At 35.4% G+C, this 20,421-nt stretch overlaps 1 protein-coding gene across 1 annotated transcript; it reads left to right on the forward strand.

Annotated features, from left to right (window-relative positions):
- The first annotated feature begins 318 nt into the window (after window positions 1-318).
- KCNK16 (potassium two pore domain channel subfamily K member 16) lies at window positions 319-18,502 on the forward strand. The gene is made up of 5 exons (XM_058170336.1): window positions 319-531; window positions 5,000-5,114; window positions 5,590-5,756; window positions 15,617-15,782; window positions 18,279-18,502. The coding sequence occupies exons 1-5, from the start codon at window positions 319-321 to the stop codon at window positions 18,500-18,502; spliced, it is 885 nt and encodes a 294-aa protein (XP_058026319.1).
- Window positions 18,503-20,421: the final 1,919 nt, after the last annotated feature.

Genomic DNA, 20,421 nt, shown 5'->3' on the forward strand with positions numbered 1-20,421 from the left:
AATTTGTCAATCCTCAAGTGTGAGAAATACTGAGTTTGTCTTTTACTTGTTAACAAAAACGCATCACTGTTACCAGAAATGCAGCAACAAACCAGTGCGATTTTACTCCCAACTAAAGAAAAGAGGTGGGAGTTAAATCTGTTTGCTTTAGTCTCATGTTGTCTAGACCTGATGCTCACAAGCTGTTTAAACACGATCTTAGCCGTGTGTGCTGAAAAGACAGCTGTGCAATTCTTTTATGCCTCTTGGAGAAAGAACATTAACCCATGGAATAACGCTTGGCTCCATTAGGTCAGGTCTACCTGCCCACCAACAGCCATGCCCTACCTCACCGTGTGCAACCGGCAGCTTAGCTGGACTCTGACACTAGTGCTCGGGTATCTCTTTTACCTCCTCCTGGGAGCCATGGTGTTCCAGCTGCTAGAGAAGCAGGCAGAAGCCCAGAGTCGAGACCAGTTCCAAATGAAGAAGCTTATGTTCCTGCAAAACTATACGTGCCTGGATCGGCAAGCTCTGGAACAGTTTGTGCAGGTAAGGACAATCTTCCACTATCACATAGCCAATATTATTAACATGAAGCTGCATCTCTGGAATGGATGGCTAATGCATAGAGAATGCTAGCCTTGACTTGGCCAGTCGTTTTAAAGAGAGTTTGTCTTCTAAAGATTATCAAATCTAAGCCCAAATGGTCAGAAAGTTGTAGAAAGTTTGTGTATTTGATATACGTTCCTGATTGCCAATATCAGTTATTTAGCTTTCTGTCTGTGGTCTAGCCATAGCACCTAATCTCTGTTGAGAAATAATTCAATCTTCATAAGTATCTTCCCATTATCCAATGAAAATGCAACAGAAATTGAAGAATCCTTTTATTATAATAAGGCCTCCTCCTACAGTCTGATTAATGAATAAGTGCTTATCTGTATGGACTTTTCCCTGGCAGTATATTGTAATTTCCCATCATTCCAATTGCAATTCTCTTTCCTTTTTTCCCTTCCTACTAAGGCCAAGCAGTGCATGCAGTTTTCTTGGGATTTCTATGAGGTTGACACACAGGCTTGCACTCTGCTAAACTACTGCACCATTTATGAATATTTATATTCTATTTGGTGATTAGGCTGAGTTGGTTGCATAGAAATATGGTGTAAAGAGGGGAAGAAAGAGGCACCAACTTCCAACTCTCTTTAGCACAATAGAAGAAAACATTACATCTGCAAGTTTTGCATATTATATCACAGAATAGATCATTAAACTCCAATAATTTATTCTATTTTAGATCTCCAGGTTTTTTTGGAGGTGGAGTATTCGCACATGAAACAGAAGTTTGAAGGGAGTAATTCTCTCCCCTTGGACTTGGAAAAAAATGGGAAGCTACTTCTGCTGCCTTCTTCCCACAGCCCCTCCCTTCCCAATGTGATTTCCTCCACAATATTGTGGAAGACTTTTGAGACCTCAGCACACTCCTTCATTCTAGCAGATTATATTGTGGGGCGAGAGGGGTGGCATATTTGTGTAAAGTATGCTAACAAGATTGTGACTGTCTCTCTGGAAGAAATAACATTTTTTTCTTGAGAAAACGATGCACTCTTATCGCTATAAAAACAAGCAAAACCTACATCCCACAAACAAAAATCTGATGGAAGTAAACAAATGAGTGACAGCTCGTACTTGCCTAAACAACATTGATTGGACCTTATTACATTAGTGACATACATTCTACAAAGAAAAGGTAACACTGTTAAATGCCACTGGTTCTATTTCTAAGTTTTTGGATATTACCCATAGGCATGTACGAGTACAAATCATATACCACAAAGTCTAAATGCAACTATGGCTGGATTCACACATTATACTAAGCTACAACTGTATAGAGCAAGTTATAGCGGCCTTCTTTATGCATAACTATAAGACATAAACCCTGGTTTACAAACCACAACGCACACTGACAGAACCAAAGCAGACCCATTATGGCTTGCTAAGATATGTGAATTGGACCTAGACATAAGAACATTGTGTATTCTGTTAACAATTCATGAAGCAGTAATTCAAATGAAACTTTTTCCTTCCATTTAGCTTGGAAAAAAATTGAAGCTGTTTCTGCTATCTTCCCTATCCCAACTGAGATTCTTCCTGTCATATTGAAAAGTCTGAGAGCTGCATGAATCCTTTGCCCACACAGATTGGAGGTGTTGGGGAAGGGCAATAGGTATACCTCTAATCCTAATGCACCTCCCATCTCTGCCATTGTACAAGTCATAACAAGGGCATAAAGTTTTTCTAGTTTTGCCTTCCAGCTTAGTTACTAAAGAGCTTACAGGTTTCCATTTTCTTTCCTCTGTGGCTACTTTGAGTTAAATCCATGAGGGAATTGTCATCTCCTTTGTTTTACAAATTCTAAATTGAAGGGTTCAGTTATTCTGTGTTCCAATCAGACATCTACTACTCCTGAACACCTCCATTCAAAAAACCAGTTAAGATAAAATGACAGAAAATAGAAATAAATGTTGCTTAATTAACAAAAAACATCAACATAAAAATGTCAGTTCCAAATTCCTGAATATCTATCCCACAATCAATTTTCCGTTTCTTTACCAATACTCAATGTTGCAGAGCATTAATCTAGAAATGGGAGAATGTAGGGAATATTTGCAGAAGAAACAGTAAGTATCATATGGCATAACTCCTATGTGCAATTTTTAAAGAGATATATTTTGCACTGATTTTTTAAAGAATGGTGGTTTCTGAAGAAAATTGGTTTCACCCTTTCATATATATGAAAGTTTTATATTTTGTTTTCTTTGGTTCTTGCTTTAAACCAATAGTTTAGCATTTGATCAAAGTGATAATTATTATTTTCCCCAACAAAATGTTTTTAATGACAGCATTTATAATCAACAATAAACTATGTAGCTTGTCCTCTGAAAAACTGAGCATTTTGTTCCCCACAATATAAACAGAAATTAAGAAAATGCCACATATTTGCTGCAGTTTTTAAAAGAAAACTCAATTTTCTGAGGTAAGCATGATTCATTTGGAGCATTATTTTCTGTGATCAATGCTGGTTGATATTGTACAAAAACACTAGAGGGCACCAATATTTCAGTTACAGCATAAATCTTCATAAACATAATGCATTTGCCAAGTATTGGCATTCCAATTTGAATCATTGTTATTATATTCTGCTTAATATTATTGTACTTTGCCTAATACCCTTACTCAATATGGCCCATTTTCTGCTTACACCAACCATTGCATAGGAGTTTATGTGCTGGCACTTCTCTAATTTCTAATGAGATTCAACAAAGAAACATCTAGGCTAGATCATAAGATAGTATTGGAGGGTTTCATCAAGCATTGCAGAGGAGATCAAAACTGCAGCCAGCACTGTTGGCCCATGAAAGTACATTCAGAACCAAACGTAGGAAAGTATTTTACTACAGTTTAAAGGGCACAAAAAATTAAGTGAATACTTTTGGAGCACTGCAATCATCATATTAAATTAATACCAGACAAATGCAGTATGAACTACCATAATTTTTTAACCTAGTGACAGTATTCAGACAATGAGAAATGGAGGCAACTAAGAATGGAACTCAATTTCTTATGGGATCAACAACTTCCTTTGTTTGAAACTTCCTTTGTTTCTTTGATGGAGCAGATGTATAAATCTTTCCTGATCAACAACTGGCCTTAAGTGTTCTCAATACTTTCTTTCAAGATACTGCTAAATGTTTGTCTAAGAATTATAACTCACTCTGTAACAATGCTTTTACTGTAATCCAAGAATGAGGTGTGGATACATTAAAGTTTATTGTAAATATAACTGACCCTATTTATTTAATCAAATTTAGACATTACCCATCTCACTAAGTAACTCTGGGTGGATAACAGACAAAAACCATAAAACGATTTAAAAGGGAAAATTAAAAACATAATTAAAAACATAATAAAGGTCAACATGTACAAAGTCTAAGAATCTCTCTTTATACATATCTATGTCACAAGAGTTTAAACCCTGTTTCTCCTGCTTAACGTTGTAAGGGCCTGATAATTACTCCTTAATTAGACTTTTAAAGACATGTAGACACCTCTAAATTGTTTACAAATACCCTATTTGCAGTCACTCATTTCCCATAGTTTCAGTCTTTTCGTAAACCCTTTCTTACATTATTCTGGTATTAAACAGGCACTGCATCTCTCTTGTTGCCTCACTGTAGTTGATCCACTACCAGTGGATTCCAGTGAAAGAGTCCCCTCCCGATCTTGCTACATCTACTAAGGTTGGTTAAATATGTCACCTTTAATTCTTTTGAGTGGCTCTTTTAAAAAAAAATCTTAAATCCATTCTACTTCAATAGGAATTTTCCTTTTATCTATCTATTTTTTGTAGATTACCGGTATACAGATTTATATATTAGCCATTTGTAGATTAACATTTGTTTGATCTTTTTTTTTAAAGGTTCAAACTACATAGCAGAGTTTGGTAGAACAATTCAGAACTATACTATTTTGCTTTCATTCATGTATACATTTGAAAAGTATGAATTCTCCACAAGCTCTAAATACAATTATAATTGTTCTCACTGAAAGAGGATAGTGAGTTGTGTACAACTCTTACTGCATCTGTCAGGCACACACTACTTCAGTTCAAAGCACTGAAGAGGTTATTATTGCTATATTTACAGAATCTGGACAATTAACAGTCAAAACGATATTGGAACTAAATAGAGGTTAACAGAATTGATGAATGGTTAGACTTGGATCTCTTATGGTTACACAATTATTTCAAACTGATGACACATTTAATCCCATCTTCCAGCTCAGCCTACTCATCTCCTACAAGCAGTCCTACTTCACTGGTAGAGTAACATGGGCGCTCTCATCATTAGTACACTATCAATAGTGAATATTGGAAACTGAATGCATTTAACTTAGTTACTATAATGTCCCAGTTTTAAACAATCCCTTTCTTCCCCTTCTTTTACAAATGTTTCCATGACAGGTCATTATGGAAGCCTGGGAAAAAGGAGTCAACCCTGAAGGAAATTCAACCAATCCTAGTAACTGGGACTTTAGCAATAGTTTCTTCTTTGCTGGGACTGTGGTCACCACTATAGGTAATGTGAGTTATTTTTTCCCCTTTTCCTCCTTTAGATTTCCACAATACTTTAGGGAAAAGTTGAATCATGTGTGACTGATGATACAAAGCAGTTTGCAAATCTGCATCAGAAAAGTTCCAGACTTTGAAATGTATATTTTAAAAGTCATTATATTCAACTACACCCATTTTTATGTGATTTTTTTTTCTATGATTAATTGTCTTGTCTACAGCATGTACACCATCAGTTGTAGATTTGTGAAATCTGCTTTTGGGCACTCAGGTCATCAGAAAGTGCATGAACCAGCCAAAATTCAGTGTTAAAATCCTCGTAATTTCAATCATGGAAGCAAGATCCTGCAAGTGTTTAATTTTGGCTTGATCAAAATAGGAAGAGATCTGAAAGAAGAATAAGCAGAATTCTCTTAATAAAATAACATTTTTTCACGTAAATTGAGCCTCATTAAGAGATTTGATTTCTTTTCTTTCTGTAGGTTATGGGAACTTGGCCCCCAGTACAGTAGCTGGACAGGTCTTCTGTGTATTTTATGCTTTGTTTGGGGTCCCTCTTAATTTGGCATTTCTTAATCGGTTGGGGAAAGGACTCAGCACACACCTGATTGACCTGGACAGATGGGTCCACAAGTCAGGGCGAGCTCAGGTACAATTGCTCATTTATTCCTATAGCACATTACAGAGGTGATTTTCATGTATTCATAGCACACAGGAGAGTATCTTGGACATATGCCAATCCAGGACAACAGAAGACTTTGTTGATTTGAACCTCTAAATAGTGACAGGTCAAGCTATGCATTCTTGACACAATCTGTTGATATAACCTAAACCTTTGGAATGCTAAGACAATCTGTTGATATAACCTAAACCTTTGGAATGCTAAGGTAGTCTTCATTTAATAACCAGTTGCTTAGCAAGTGTTTAAAATTATGGAGTCCCCAAGAGATCCTGACAACCCATTTCTACCGTTCCAACATCTGAGTGTGCACACAGTCACATGACTGTATTTTGGGAGCTTGGCAACCTGCTCACCAATATGGCCAACTGCAGTATTCCACAGTCATGTGACCATAATTTATTGTATTTTTTGCTGGTTTCTGGACCTTTAAAGTCAGCTTCCAGCAAAAACAAAATGTCCATAGGAATACATGGATTCACTTAACAGCTGCCACATTCACTAAACAGCCACTGTGTTCACTTAACAATGGTGGTGTTTGCTTAATGACTGCCATCAAAAAAAGGCATAAAATTGGGTCCAGTCATGGGGGTGTCTCAATTTATAGCCATCATGACTTATAAATTCTGGGCTCCTGTATGATTTTAAGTGGAGGATTCCCCTGTATCCATTGTAGAAGTGGAGCCATTACAAAGGACTAAGTAAGTTGCAGCAACTATACAAGCAAGATCAGGGGGTAACACAGAAAACCTAAATGGCCAGAAAGCCAGAGTTTAACACAAAGAAGAATATCACTATCTCAATTTCTTTTGAACACCATCGTCCCTGTTTTCCCTATACTTTGCTCTGCAATAGTTCATACTACTTAGTCCTGAATACTTGGTAGATGTTTTCAGGTGTAATTTTGAAGATGTCTAATATAACGATTTTCAGATATGTATATATCCTTGTCTCTTCATTCCAGATAACTAAGTAATATGTGTAAACAGGACACTGAAGCAAGCAATGACAAGGACATACCCAAGAATACTGAGGGCCATTCATTCTCTCCTTTAGCCTTGATATCCATTTTCATGTCATTTCGCATTTTTGAGTATATAATATGCCTCTGAATTCTTGTTTTTGTGACAAAACAATTGCAACAGAGTACTGGTAGTCTTCAACGTATAACCATTTGTTTAAAAATCATTCACAGTTACAAGGGTTGTGAAAAATCATTTATCCTCAATCATCACATATACAACTGTTTCTTTTTTTTTTTTTTTTATTTTATTTTATTTTTTTTTCTTATTATTTTTTTTTGCAACAAACAAACAAAAAGAAAATACATTATTACACCCTTGTGCTATACATAAAAGGAAGATTTGGGTCTTCGGATATATCCTCATGATTGCCAAAATCCACGTTCTCGAGGTACAGGTACTGAAGCGTCCAATGTTCCAAGCGCAAAGTCCACAAATGGTTTCCAAGTCTTCCAGAAAATATCTTCTTTATACACACCACTTCTAATTTTAATATCACATGTCATTTTATCATTTAAAGCTAATTTCCACATTTCAGAATTCCACTCTTCTATTCTAAAAATCACATCTAGTTTCCAATATCTAGCTATTATAATTCTACCTATTATAATCATAATTCTAATCAATTCTTTTTCATATTTTGTTAATTCTATTTCCTTAATTACCAACAATAATATAGTTTCCACTCTCAATGTTATTACTTTCCCCATCATTTCAAATATCATTTTCTCCAATTGTTGCCAAAACTTTTAACCTTATCACAATTATACCACATATGTTCATAAGTCCCCAATTCCATCTCACATCTCCAACATTTTTACTAGTTTTTTATCCATTTGTGACAATCTTACTGAGTCAAATACCATTTCCAAACAACTTTATAATTGTGCTCTTTAATCCTTATAGATAAAGTTCTCATAATTCTACTCTTCCAATTCACATTCCAATCTGATTCTGGTATTTCAATATTAAGATCTTTTTCCCAATTTGTCCTCATCACTCTTTGTAATTTTTCATCAGAATTTATAATCTTATAAACCCTACTAACGAGTCCCTTTAGCCCAATTTCATCTTTCATAATCCGAGATACTAAATATTCAAATTCAGTTTCACATCTATTTATCGAATAATTTTCCTTTAGTTTTTTGTCCATTTTTCTATCTGTATTTTTCAAACCAACTTAACCCTAATTTTTCAATAATTTCTTTATTCCTCCTTTCATTTCCCATAACTTTTATCCAATCTTTAATAATTTCTATATTTTCCTCTTTAATCACTTCATTACGTTTTATATTATTTTAATCGCCAAATTCCAGTTGTCTCCCCAAAAGATTATATCCGAATTAAAATTTTAACAAATTTGTTCCACATTTTACTTAATCCCTTTAACCAATAACTTCTACTTACACATTTTAAATTTGCTTTATCTAAAACCACCTTGATCCAAATTTCTATATCCCTTAACTCTAAATCTCTCCAATAATTATCTTCACCTTTAAGTATTTTTACCACTATCCGGATACCATACGCACAGTAATAATTAAATAATTTGGGGATTCCTAATCCACCTTCCTTTTGATTTTGATACCACATTTTCTTCACTAATCTGGGTCTTTTGCCACCATTGCAAAATTTATCCAGTTTTTTCTGATATCCTTCAATATCTTTCTCTGTCAAATTTAGTGGTAGCATCTCGAATAAAAAGTTGAACTTGGGCAGCAACATCATCTTACACATTGCAATTCTACCAAACCAAGACAACTTTAAAATTTTATATTTATCTATCTTCTTCTCAATTTCGTTAATCACCACATCATAATTAAGTTTTTCAATTCTTTAACCTTAAGTGAAAGCACTATACCCAAATATTTCAATGTGTTTTAATCCTTATCCCAAATTGCTCTTGCATATTCTCAGACTCATTACCATTACTATCCATCAATAATTCTGACTTTGACCAATTTACTTTCAATCCTGTCATTTCTTCAAATTCTATCAAATGCTTATATATCTTTTCAAATCTTTCTCTACATTTTTCAAAATAATTAAAGTATCATCCATACAAATTTATCTTATACCCTTATATCCTTCTAATTCTTCATCTTTTCTATCATTTTGTCAATATTTCCATAGCCAATAAAAATAATGTTGGGGACAGGGACATCCTTGTCTCGTACCAGCTTCTAATTTTATCTCTTCAGTTAATATTCCATTCACCTTCACTCTTGCACTGCTCTTTTGGTACAATTTTGAAATAACATGTATAAACTTATTACCAAAGCCTAAAGCCTCCACAATTACTTTAATTGTTTCCCATTGTACAGAATCAAAAGCTTTAAAAATATCCAATGATACTATACCAATTTTATCACCATTATATTCAGCTACATCTATAATATTTAATACTCTTCTAACAATATCACTCATGTATCTACCCTTCACAAAGCCTACTTGATTATAACTTATATATCTATCTATAAATCTATTTAATCTATTACTTATAATAGCAGTAAATATCTTTGCATCCTGATTAATTAAAGAAATGGGCCGATAGGACTCAATCCTTTCTAAATCTTTATCTGGTTTAGGAATTAGGGATATCACCGTTCTATTCCATGACGAAGGTACTTCCCCACCATGTAATATTCCATTGAATAATTTTTGCAGTCTTGGTATTATTAATTCTTTAAATTCTTTATAAAACTCAACAGGTAATCCATCCTCACCTGGAGCTTTCCCTAATTTTAATTTTTGTATTATTCCATTAATCTCATCTTGTGTTATATCTTCTTCCATCAATTCCTTATATGTTTGATCAATTTTCACCACATACTTTTCTAAATAGCTTTGCAATTTTCCCCGATTAATTGATTTCTTTGAATATAGATTCTGAAAAAAGTTTCTAACCACTTCACATTTCTCTAATTTTTTATAACATCTTATACCTCTATCATCTATCAAAACTCCAATTTCTCTCTTCTCTCTTTTATCTTTCGCCATCTTTGCCAATAATTTAGAATTTCTATTACTAAATTCAAAAATTCCTATTTAAAATCTCAAATTTCTTTTACTAACTCTGTATCTTCTTCTATCATTTTATTTCTTAACATATTAAGCTCCTGAAGAATTTTTTTCTTTAGTAAGCAAAATTGATTTTCCAATTCTTTAATCTTATTTTTATCTCTTTCCATTTTAATTTTATAATTTTTATATTTCCTACTTGATAATTTAATACTCTCCCCTCTAAACACCGCTTTCATCGCATCCCAAACAATTTCAAATTTAACCTCCCCGTTATCATTTAATCTCCAACTTTCCTCCAATTTTTTAAGTATCCATTTTTTATCCTTTTCATTTTTATACAATTTCTCGTCATATCTCCAATAGCTTCTTTTTTTCTCAAAATTAAAATCTAAGTCCACCATAACTTCTGCATGATCAGAATCTTTAAAATTCCCACATCTACCTTATCCACATTATTCAACAAATCTTTAGAAAGAAAAATATAATCAATTCTAGAATATGTATTATATATCTTAGAAAAAAGTGTATACTCTCTCAATTCCTTTAACCTCTCTCACACATCAACCACGCTTCAAGCATCCACATATTTAAAATCCCCATTTTATTTGCTCCTCCACAGCGGGTGGGATTAGTACTGTCTATTTTATCTCTGATTAAATTAAAATCCCCAGCCACAATTACTTTCCTACACTTTCATTCTCCAAAATTTTGTTATTTTTCAAGAAATTCTCTTTGTTTTCATTCGTAAATATAAATTAACAAGTGTCACTTTTTCCTCATTAAGATTTCCAACAATTATTACATATCTTCCATCTTCATCCAAAATTACCTTATGTTTTCAAAGTGCACCCTATCTGATATCAGTGTTGCAACTCCTCTAGCTTTTGAAGTTCCAAATGCTTTTTCATATATTTGCATACCTTTTATATACATTCTATTTGAATCTTCAGATTTCTGATGAGTTTCTTGTAAAAATAAAATGTCTGGTAAATCCCTTTTAATCTTAAGCTCCAATCTTCTTCTTTTAATCTGATTCCTGTACCCTTCACATTCCATGACATTATTTTTATAACTCCCATTTAAAATATAAATTTTTAATCCTATCCCGCATCTTCCTTTCTGTGCCCCCACCACCCGACATTAAACTACCATATAAACAACAATAAGAAAACAGAAAAAACAAAACAAAACAAACAATAAAGTACAAACAATCTTCTTCCCCCACATCCTCATCGGTTTCGCCTCTATAAAGAGAATGGGGGAGAGGGGACGTGCCAATGCCCGGGGCACTTCTTTCGGGCTGTCTATTTAAATTCATCACTCAAAAAAAAAGATAGCGATGACCCGCATTCAGCTTCATATTTTCCAAGACTCTTATCTGCTTCTTCTCCTACTGTATCCTCACGACTCTTCTTCTGTTCAACCAACACAGGTGATATTTCTTTCCTCTTTAACCCTTAGAGTCTTGCCCTCCAATAGCCCCTTTTTCTTCTTCTGAGATTGATGTTTCCACGTATGTTCCACCCATCTGAAGCATTTGATCTTTTATCTCCATTAAATCCTCCATCTCAATCAGTCCAAGCTCCCGTAAATATAATAATGCATCTATATCTGGGGTGATTGTACGCATCCTTCCTTTATAAAAAAATTTCAATTGTTGTGGTGGCCTCCAATTGTATTTAATTCCATTATCTCTCAAAACTTTTGTAATTGGTTTTAAAAAAAATCTCCATGCCCTTTCTTCTCTTGATATATCCGGGAAGACTTGAATAGTCTTCCCTTCAAACTTCAAAGCATCTCCCAACTCTCTTAACTTGGCCATAACTTCCAACTTATCACCAAGATTTGCGAACCTGACAAGCACATTCCTGTTAGAACCATTTTGCCTTCTATATCCAATTCTAAATACGCTTGCCAGGTCTGCTATTGTGAACGTAAGTTGCGTATCCAAATCATTAATCCATTTCAAAACCCGCTGTTTCAATTTATCTTCCCTTTCTTCCGAGATTCCTCTAATAACAAAATTATATTTTCTCATCTCTTCTTCCAAAAGACAAATTCTCTTATCTTGCTGCTCATTTTTATAAAATATTTTGCCAATTTGCCGATCTACTTTTGCCTCATGCACATGCAGCTGCTCCATTTCATCTTTAATCATTGTCATTTCCTCTTTTTGTTTAGCAAAGTTATCATCCATATCTTGCTTTAAATTTTGCACTTCGGATGTCAGTTTAAATGTCAAATTATCTATACGCTCTGATAGTGCTGCTATTTTTTCCCCAATTTTATTTAAAGCTGCAGCAATTTGCTGCGTTTCTGAAAGTTGTTGAGTCATTTTGAAAAAAAAAACAAAAACCAAAAAATTTCTCAAACTGGGATTCCAATTTTTCAAAAAGTCTTAGTAAAGATCAAAGGACAGCAGTCAAACCAATTTTACAGAGGGTCTTGATGAAGATCAAGGGACGACAATCTTTTAATTGAAGCGAAACGGCTTATTTGCACTCGTTAGTAGCTTATCAGTAACTTATGAGTCATATTCACTCCACAAAGAAACACAATTACCTCACAGCTTAATCAGCGCCATTTTTTCTCCACGTCGGCAGAGAGAAAAAACAAACAAACCAGCTTGAACTTCAAAACAAAGTCCTTTTTTTGTTTTCTGTAATATAAACAAGCTATTAATTTCCTCTCAAAAGAAAAATAATAAAAAAATTATCCACCTAATAATATCTTCTTCAGCCAATCAACCAGTCAGTCCAGCACAAAAGATCGATCTCTTCAATTAAAATTCTTCTCATTAGCAAATTCAGTCTTTGATATTCCTTAGCCTCAGCATTTAACACAGAACACGATAATTATAATAAGGAAAGCAAAAGACAGCAGTTTATTCCAAACTCCTTGTGTCTGCCAGTTCGGTCATCCCACGCAGTAAAAACTCCTTAATTCAAGCAGTTTCAGATGACCTACCAGTTTTAAATTCAGTCTGCTGGGCTATTAACATTTCCACTTCATGATTTATTAACTTTCATCCATAACGGTGCATTCCAAACAGCATTAATCCTCATAAATCTTCATTATTAAGCCCTGTGAAGTGAAGGAAAGGTCCTTACCCCACCACGGTCATGGCCACGCCCCTCCACATATACAACTGTTTCAATGTCCTTGCAGTCACATGATCAAAATTCAGGCACTTAACAATCCATATGTATTTATGATAGCTGTAGTGTCCTGTGGTCTCATGAGTGCCAAGTGCAAACTTCCCAGGGGGCTTCCCTCAAGCAAACTCCATAAGAAAGCCAGCTTCACTTAACCACCATGTGATTCAGTTATTGACCATGGTGAAAAAGGTTGTAAAATCAGGTGCAATTCACTTAATGACTGCATTGCTTAGCAACAGAAATTCCAGTCCCAATTGTGGTTTTATGTTGAGGATATACGCCCAGATAATCAAACAATTTCTGTTTCACAGCAACAAAGTAAAATGTAATAAGGGAGCTTATAAGCTTGAGTGTAACTATGTCTTTCTCCCCCCATATATAGACAAAGAATCCCACCATGAATTTATCAGCAGCAAAACTGGACATTCCACTCCCATCAAAAAAAAGGGGGGAAAACTGCATCTCTTCTTGGCAGCCTTTGAAAAATGATTCTGTTGAAAATTGTGTCCAAATATTGATAATTACTTTTACATGAATAAGAGGATGATTTCATTTGTTTTAAAAGGGCTTGCCAGGCAATTTACATGAATTACAGTACATAAATTAGGGCAAGATGCATAGCAAAATTCCTTACGTTGCAATAAATTACAAGATTTATTATGATTTTTCTTAATACCGGTACTTAGAGAAAGAAATGCCAGATCAGAAAGCTAGCCTAACCCAGATAGGGCTTTTCATAAGTTATACATTTCCACACCAGAAATCAGAGAACATTGGAGAGGCATAATGAATATCCTGCTAATGATGGTACAAAGCTTGGCTGAATTTCTAAACAGGTGAAGACAAAATTGTTACACAACTCTTTGGCCCTCTGCCTTTGACTGAGGGGTTACTTGCCTGGGAGAATAGTCACAGATAGCAATGTCTATTATGCTTTCTGTACATTTCAGCAAGACAAAATTTCCCATTACATCATTTGTAAAATGTAGATGATTCATGTTATTTCCTTCTATAAAATGCTTTTTAGGTTTAAGGACATAATTTAGAGGGAAGGGCAGTTTCCCGTATTTCCTAAAAACTGGATTTTCTTCTATTTGATTTAGGAGAACAAAATTCATAGCCATCCAGAATCTTGGTAGGTAGAAATCTTGCATGGTGTTGTTACCTTGGAAAAGGTGAGTTCAGAAGGCAGGGTTCCTGAATATTTAGCATTTCTACTGAAGAACAGTTTTCTGTTTCTATACATTTTTGGAGAGTGATATTGAGAATTATTTCCTCTTTTATGTAAATATATGAAAAGAAGCCATATTCAAGAAGCTGTTTCGTTTCGAGTCACACAACATATGAATCAGAAATTTCATCCACATTTTCATGAAAACACCATACAGAGTGACTGGTATTGGACATTGCAAAAACCGTATTCTAGATATCCTCCATTCAATGTTTTCTGATGAGAGGCTGTCTACTAATCAATCAACCTTCCTTAGTATCAAGAATCTTTCCAAGCTGTTCCACAGTTCCCATTGATTTCTAATTGTTGCTTTTGACTTAATAACTTAAGGACACATTTCCTGAACCCTGCCCCTTTGAACCAGAGCTATTTCATGTTGGTATCAATTTCATGTTTTGACTTTAAAATTATCTCATTTATTTTACTGTGTGACACAAAGAGGCTATGACTTGGGCTGCCTATATAATTACTGCATTAGGAATCTATGCAAAAAATAGTTACCATTGTGTGGACAGAGATGTAGGGTCTCCACCTTCTGTAGAAAAGAAATGAACAGAAATGGGACCATGAACTCATACATGTTAATGTTTGCGTTAACTTTTCCCTAAATGTTCTTGTAGTACTTCAGTATATAGAAAACACTAAGTAAGAGAGTTGACAGCTATTGATTCTCTCCATGAAGACTACTTTCCCTCTGTTTTCAACTGTAAGTTTAAAGGTTTGCAAACTCCATTAATTTATATAGTATCCTTCAGATATTATATAAATTCAGATACTATAACTAAACTATATAAAACTTCAGAGGTGGTTTTAAATTCAATAAGGTTGGCTCCCACAAATGATCAGGTATCAACCCACACCTTTAAATTATTTCTAAGTTTATTTTTTGTCAAATGTATCACCTATGTCAGAAATATAACTTAATATATCCAATTGTGGCTTCTCTTTGATATGACTAAGCATCATGTCAAGGGTAGCCTATCAAATCTCCACTGTGATTTGGGGCTTTATGTAGATGAATGTAATGTTCTGTTACACTTATTTCTATTCTTTGATAACCAATTAGAAAAACTACTGCATTCTGAAATGATAATAGGCATACCAATATTTTAAAATAACTATACAGGCCAGGTGTGAAAGTATTTCACTGAATTTCACTCCTGAAACTCAGCTACACACCATTTGGGGATTATTGAAAATAGCCTTCATGTTTGCAACCACACTTTAGATCAGGGGTGTCAAACTCACGTCGTCATGGAGGCATCATGTGATGTATCGGGACTTTCTTCCCCTTCACTAAACTGGGCATGGGCGTGGCCAGGGTGTGATGTATCTGGCCCAGCGGCCAGGAGTTTGACAACTATTGAACAACCATTCCATCCTTATGTTTCTCAGGTGGTGCAGGCATTAACCATGGTTTTATTTCTGATGGCTGGGACTTTGCTCTTCCTGGTTTTTCCACCAATGATCTTCAGTTATGCTGAAGGCTGGAGTTATGGAGAAGGCTTCTACTTCACCTTTATCACCCTCAGCACCATTGGATTTGGAGATTATGTAGTAGGTAATAATAAAAGTAGTAGTTAAGTGCTGTAAGTAAGAGAACCCCCACTTGGCCCATCCCACCAGAATTGATTAGAAAGAATTCTAGAGAAACCTGTAACACTTATAACATGGCATGTAAATTATATTTACAATGTACTTTTTTGTTCACTCATTCAATCGCTCCATTAGGAATCAAGAATACAAGTTCTTACATTTTATTTAAAGAGAGACAGATTAAGAGAGAAATCAGTTGCACATGGCAAGTATCTCTGCATGTAAAAAATTCAAACACATTTTAAAATTGCCCCAAATTCAGCAGAACACACTTTATTTTGGCGAAAGTTTCTCCGGTATCTTGTGAGTTCTCATGCAAGGAAACTGACTTCTCATGAGATTTTAGCTTTTAAAAAACTTACTTTTCTTTAAATGGCAAGTTCCCCTTTGTGGCTGCCGTATTTTCTACAAACACTTCACTGACAGACTAGATTTTAAAATAATTTATTATTAATAGGTGATATTAATATACATAAGATAGTTGTGCAAAACACCATGCTCCAAACATGCCACACACAAGAGTGCTTTAATGTGGACAAAGAATTTTTAAAAGAACCAGACTTTTTTACTGACTGCAGCTAAGTAAGAAAGGAAAATGCTATTGAGAAATATTGATGGTTTCTTTGCTTCTTCTCTATAGATGCAGACAAAACTGTTCAGAATTATATTTATTTTGAAAGAAAAGGAATCTATTTTCTATTCCAGATGGATTTCCTACACTAAATCAAGCTGCAACTCACTGGGCAGCATCAATTTTACATTCATTTTCACCTGAAATTTGACATTGTAATTCCGACTGACGTAAAAACAACCAGTCACAAATTACATGTTATAAACCACAAATAAGGTTTTTTAAAATATATATATATTGCATTTCTTCTTTTTTCTCTGAGTCATATTTCCTGCATTTCTGGTTTCCATGATGTCAACTATTCTATAGACAAATGTTCTTCTCCAACAATCATTTCAAGGATGAGGTTGAGATGCTATGTAATTCCACACTAGTCTCTTCTTCCTTCAGCTCATGTGGAAGAGAGATAATTCAATGGAAGCATTTGTGTAGAAGACACCTTATGAGCTTCCATTGACAGAAGCAGAGGGCAGAGGAGTTTTGGATTGGACAACTCCAGATTCAAGTCTTGCCAAAAATCTGTAGCGCATCAGATGATTTCAGGCAAATAATAATAACAACAAAGTTGGAAGGGACCTTGGAGGCCTTCTAGTCCAACCCCCTGCCCAGGCAGGAAACCCTACACCATCTCAGACAGATGGTTATCCAACATTTTCTTAAAAATTTCCAGTGTTGGAGCATTCACAACTTCTGCAGGCAAGTCGTTCCACTTATTAATTGTTCTAACTGTCAAGAAATTTCTCCTTAGTTCTAAGTTGCTTCTTTCCTTGATCAGTTTCCACCCATTGCTTCTTGTTCTACCCTCAGGTGCTTTGGAGAATAGTTTGACTCCCTCTTCTTTGTGGCAACCCCTGAGATATTGGAACACTGCTATCAGGTCTCCCCTAGTCCTTCTTTTTATTAAACTAGACCTACCCAGTTCCTGCAACCGTTCTTCATATGTTTTAGCCTCCAGTCCCCTAATCATCTTTGTTGCTCTTCTCTGCACTCTTTCTAGAGTCTCAGCATCTTTTTTACATCATGGCGACCAAAACTGATCAATCCAACTAAATTCACAGGGATGTTAAAAGAATGAAATCCAGGCAAACCCTCATGTACACTACTTTTATCTCAGAAAAAAGAAGGAAGCAAATGCACAATATTTTTTTCCTGCCCAAGATCCTGAAACAATTCTGCCAGTTGGTTGAGGAAGAGCTAGGCTTGATGGAGTGAACTGAAGGGAAGCAGTTTCTGTTGCTGAGTTCATTAGAAGAAGGTGGTCCTAGGACAATCAAGGGCTATACAGAAAGAAGGTTCCATGTGGCCAGTTGCAATATTTAAGAGCCTAAGTGACAGCCTGATAAAATTAATAGATATGCAAATCAAGATGCACATAGGAAGCAGCTCATATTCATTTCTGAATATCTCCCTTAAAAAAGGAGAGGGAGCTACACAGGCAATCCACCAAGTTTGTTCTACCTATATGTGCAAAAGTAAAATAGTGGTAAGAGGTATTTTGAATAACTGGAAGCTGCATGTTTTTAAAGCAACAAGATATTTTTCAAGATTCCATGCAAAGATGAAATAAGACTCAGCTGCTTTAATGCAATAGCTAATTAAAATAGAAATGATTCGGATATGAATCATTTAAGAAACTGCACTTTTTTGGAGGCTCCTGCAAAAAAGTCTGAAAAAATATGGTACTGCTCTGAAGAGAGCTGCATTCACTCTCCTGTATGTTCCAAAACAATTCCACCTCTGAAGTATGCTTGTATATGTGTGTTCAGCTTATTAGAATACTTTTTTAGGTATTCAGCTATTAAGTTTTTCTCTCTCTTTTTGTTTCCATAGGTACTGATCCTAGCAAGCATTATATTTCAGTGTACCGAAGCTTGGCAGCAATTTGGATTGTTTTTGGTTTAGCCTGGCTTGCTCTGATATTCAACTTGGGAGCAGACCTAATGGAGAAATTCCTACAATTTAATAAGCAAAAGCCAGATCCAGGGACAACAGAAGTTTCTGTTTCCAAAGGAGAAGATAATCCTGATCAACCCAGGATCCATATTCCCAGCTGAGTATCTCTTAGGCAGCTTAGAAGAATTTCTGTGTGCATTCAAGGTGTGTGGATATGATATACTGCTTTTTCCACCCATAATGAGTGAGCAATTTCATAAAGGATAGAGGGATTTTTTCCCCGAAGCAGTAGTAAAAACTTTACGTGCAAAAAGCAGCTGAAGGAAAAGCATGAAGGAAAATTCACTGAGAGCATAATTTATTACACTTTCCATTCAGCCAATTATCTTCCATTGAACTAATTATTAGAACAGACCTATCGGATGGCTTGTGGGCACTGGGTTCCAAAATAACTTTTTAAAATTTTACTAGAGGCAATCAAGGGTTTTTTCTTTCAAGGGAACCCCGTCATTTCCTGATTTCCCTTACGCAAATAGTGAAATCTGTTAAACAGGTTTTCTGGCAGAAAAATGTGCATATTTTACTAGTTTCATCTATGAAAGAAATTTCAAACAAGGCATGGTTGCAAGCTACTGAATCTCAGTGACAAGAGCTTTTTTTTCTCCTATCCTGCTTCTATTATTGGATTATAAAAAGATAAAGAAAAAGCAACAATCCCAGGTTAGTAGACTCTGGTTAGAACTTTTTCCAAGCCATCTGGACCTTTGAACATTTTCAGTATTTTTTCCTTGAATATGTCCCAAGGCAGATATTAAAATTCTCAAAGTCTAGAAAACCAATTTCAAAAAAGGCTTGGTGCTTACTCTGGGGGAGAAGGAATACAATGCACCCATCTAGAAAATTTCAATTTACATGTTCAAATTGTTATATTAGTAGCTGAAATAATTGAAGGAAAAATAGAACTACATTGTTGTGACCCAGGCCCAAGTAGGTAATAATAAACTTAGTCCGTTGAAAACAAACTTTATTCAAACAGCTGGGAATTACTTCATTCCCAGCGTCGTTCAACTCAAAACAAATGCCTCACAACACAAATTCCTCAGTTATCTCACAAAACTTAGTCCAATTAGGCAAACTGCCAAAGGCCCTTCCTGGCAAACGCCCAGAAGCCACAAAAACAAAGACGTACACGAAGCAGAGGACGAAGCAGAAGATGCAGCTACAACATTGTTTTCCAGCAAAGCTCAAATGCCAGTGCTGGTCTGTTTTAAGCCTTATGGGAGGGGCCAATCATCTCTTGGCCCTACTCCTGAGTTGCTCTCTCTGCTTGAGCTGTTCTTGCCTTCTGGCAGCTCTTCTCATGCATTAGAAACAGGCTCCTCCTGTTCCTCTGCCTCACTACAATCAGTCTTTGGAGGCTCTGGAGTCTGCACGTCACTTCCTGATGGCCCGGGCCTCACCTCAGCCTCATCGCTGTCCGACTCCATTGCCAGCTCTGTAGGCTGCTGACAGACCACAACATACATCCATTTGTGTATCCTCCAGGTCTGTGGCCCAGACATTTTGCTGCTTGACACAAGAAGGTGTCCCTCTCTGTCCCACGTACTGATGCTAGCTGGACTAGCAATTGAAGGTAATTGAAAATATTCTCTAACAAATCAAAAGGAAATTTCTAGTTTAGGCAGTACATAACAGGTTGTGTGACAGGGCTCCATCCAGTATCACCAACCAGAAACAGAGATGAATAGTAAAGTTCCTTCTCATGTTAATCGAGAGAAGAACCGTCTTGATATTTTGCAGAGTAGTACTTGCATTTTTGATCTGCATCATTAAGCATCATAAGATGATGCCATGACTGCACGTGTACATTGCTGAGGAGGAAAGAAAGAAAAAAGTTTGAAGAATGAGACCACCTTGATGGATTTCCTAGATGAACTGAATCAAATTGAAAGAATTTCTACAAGTACAATCCACTAACTGTTCATGAAGAACAAAAACAAATATGACTGCCAAGAGATATGGCATTGATAAATTAGAACTTTTTTCATCTCTTTCCAAGCAAGGAGTTTCAACAAGTGCT

Source organism: Ahaetulla prasina, chromosome 1, assembly GCF_028640845.1.
Source record: "Ahaetulla prasina isolate Xishuangbanna chromosome 1, ASM2864084v1, whole genome shotgun sequence".
Lineage (NCBI taxonomy): Eukaryota > Metazoa > Chordata > Lepidosauria > Squamata > Colubridae > Ahaetulla > Ahaetulla prasina.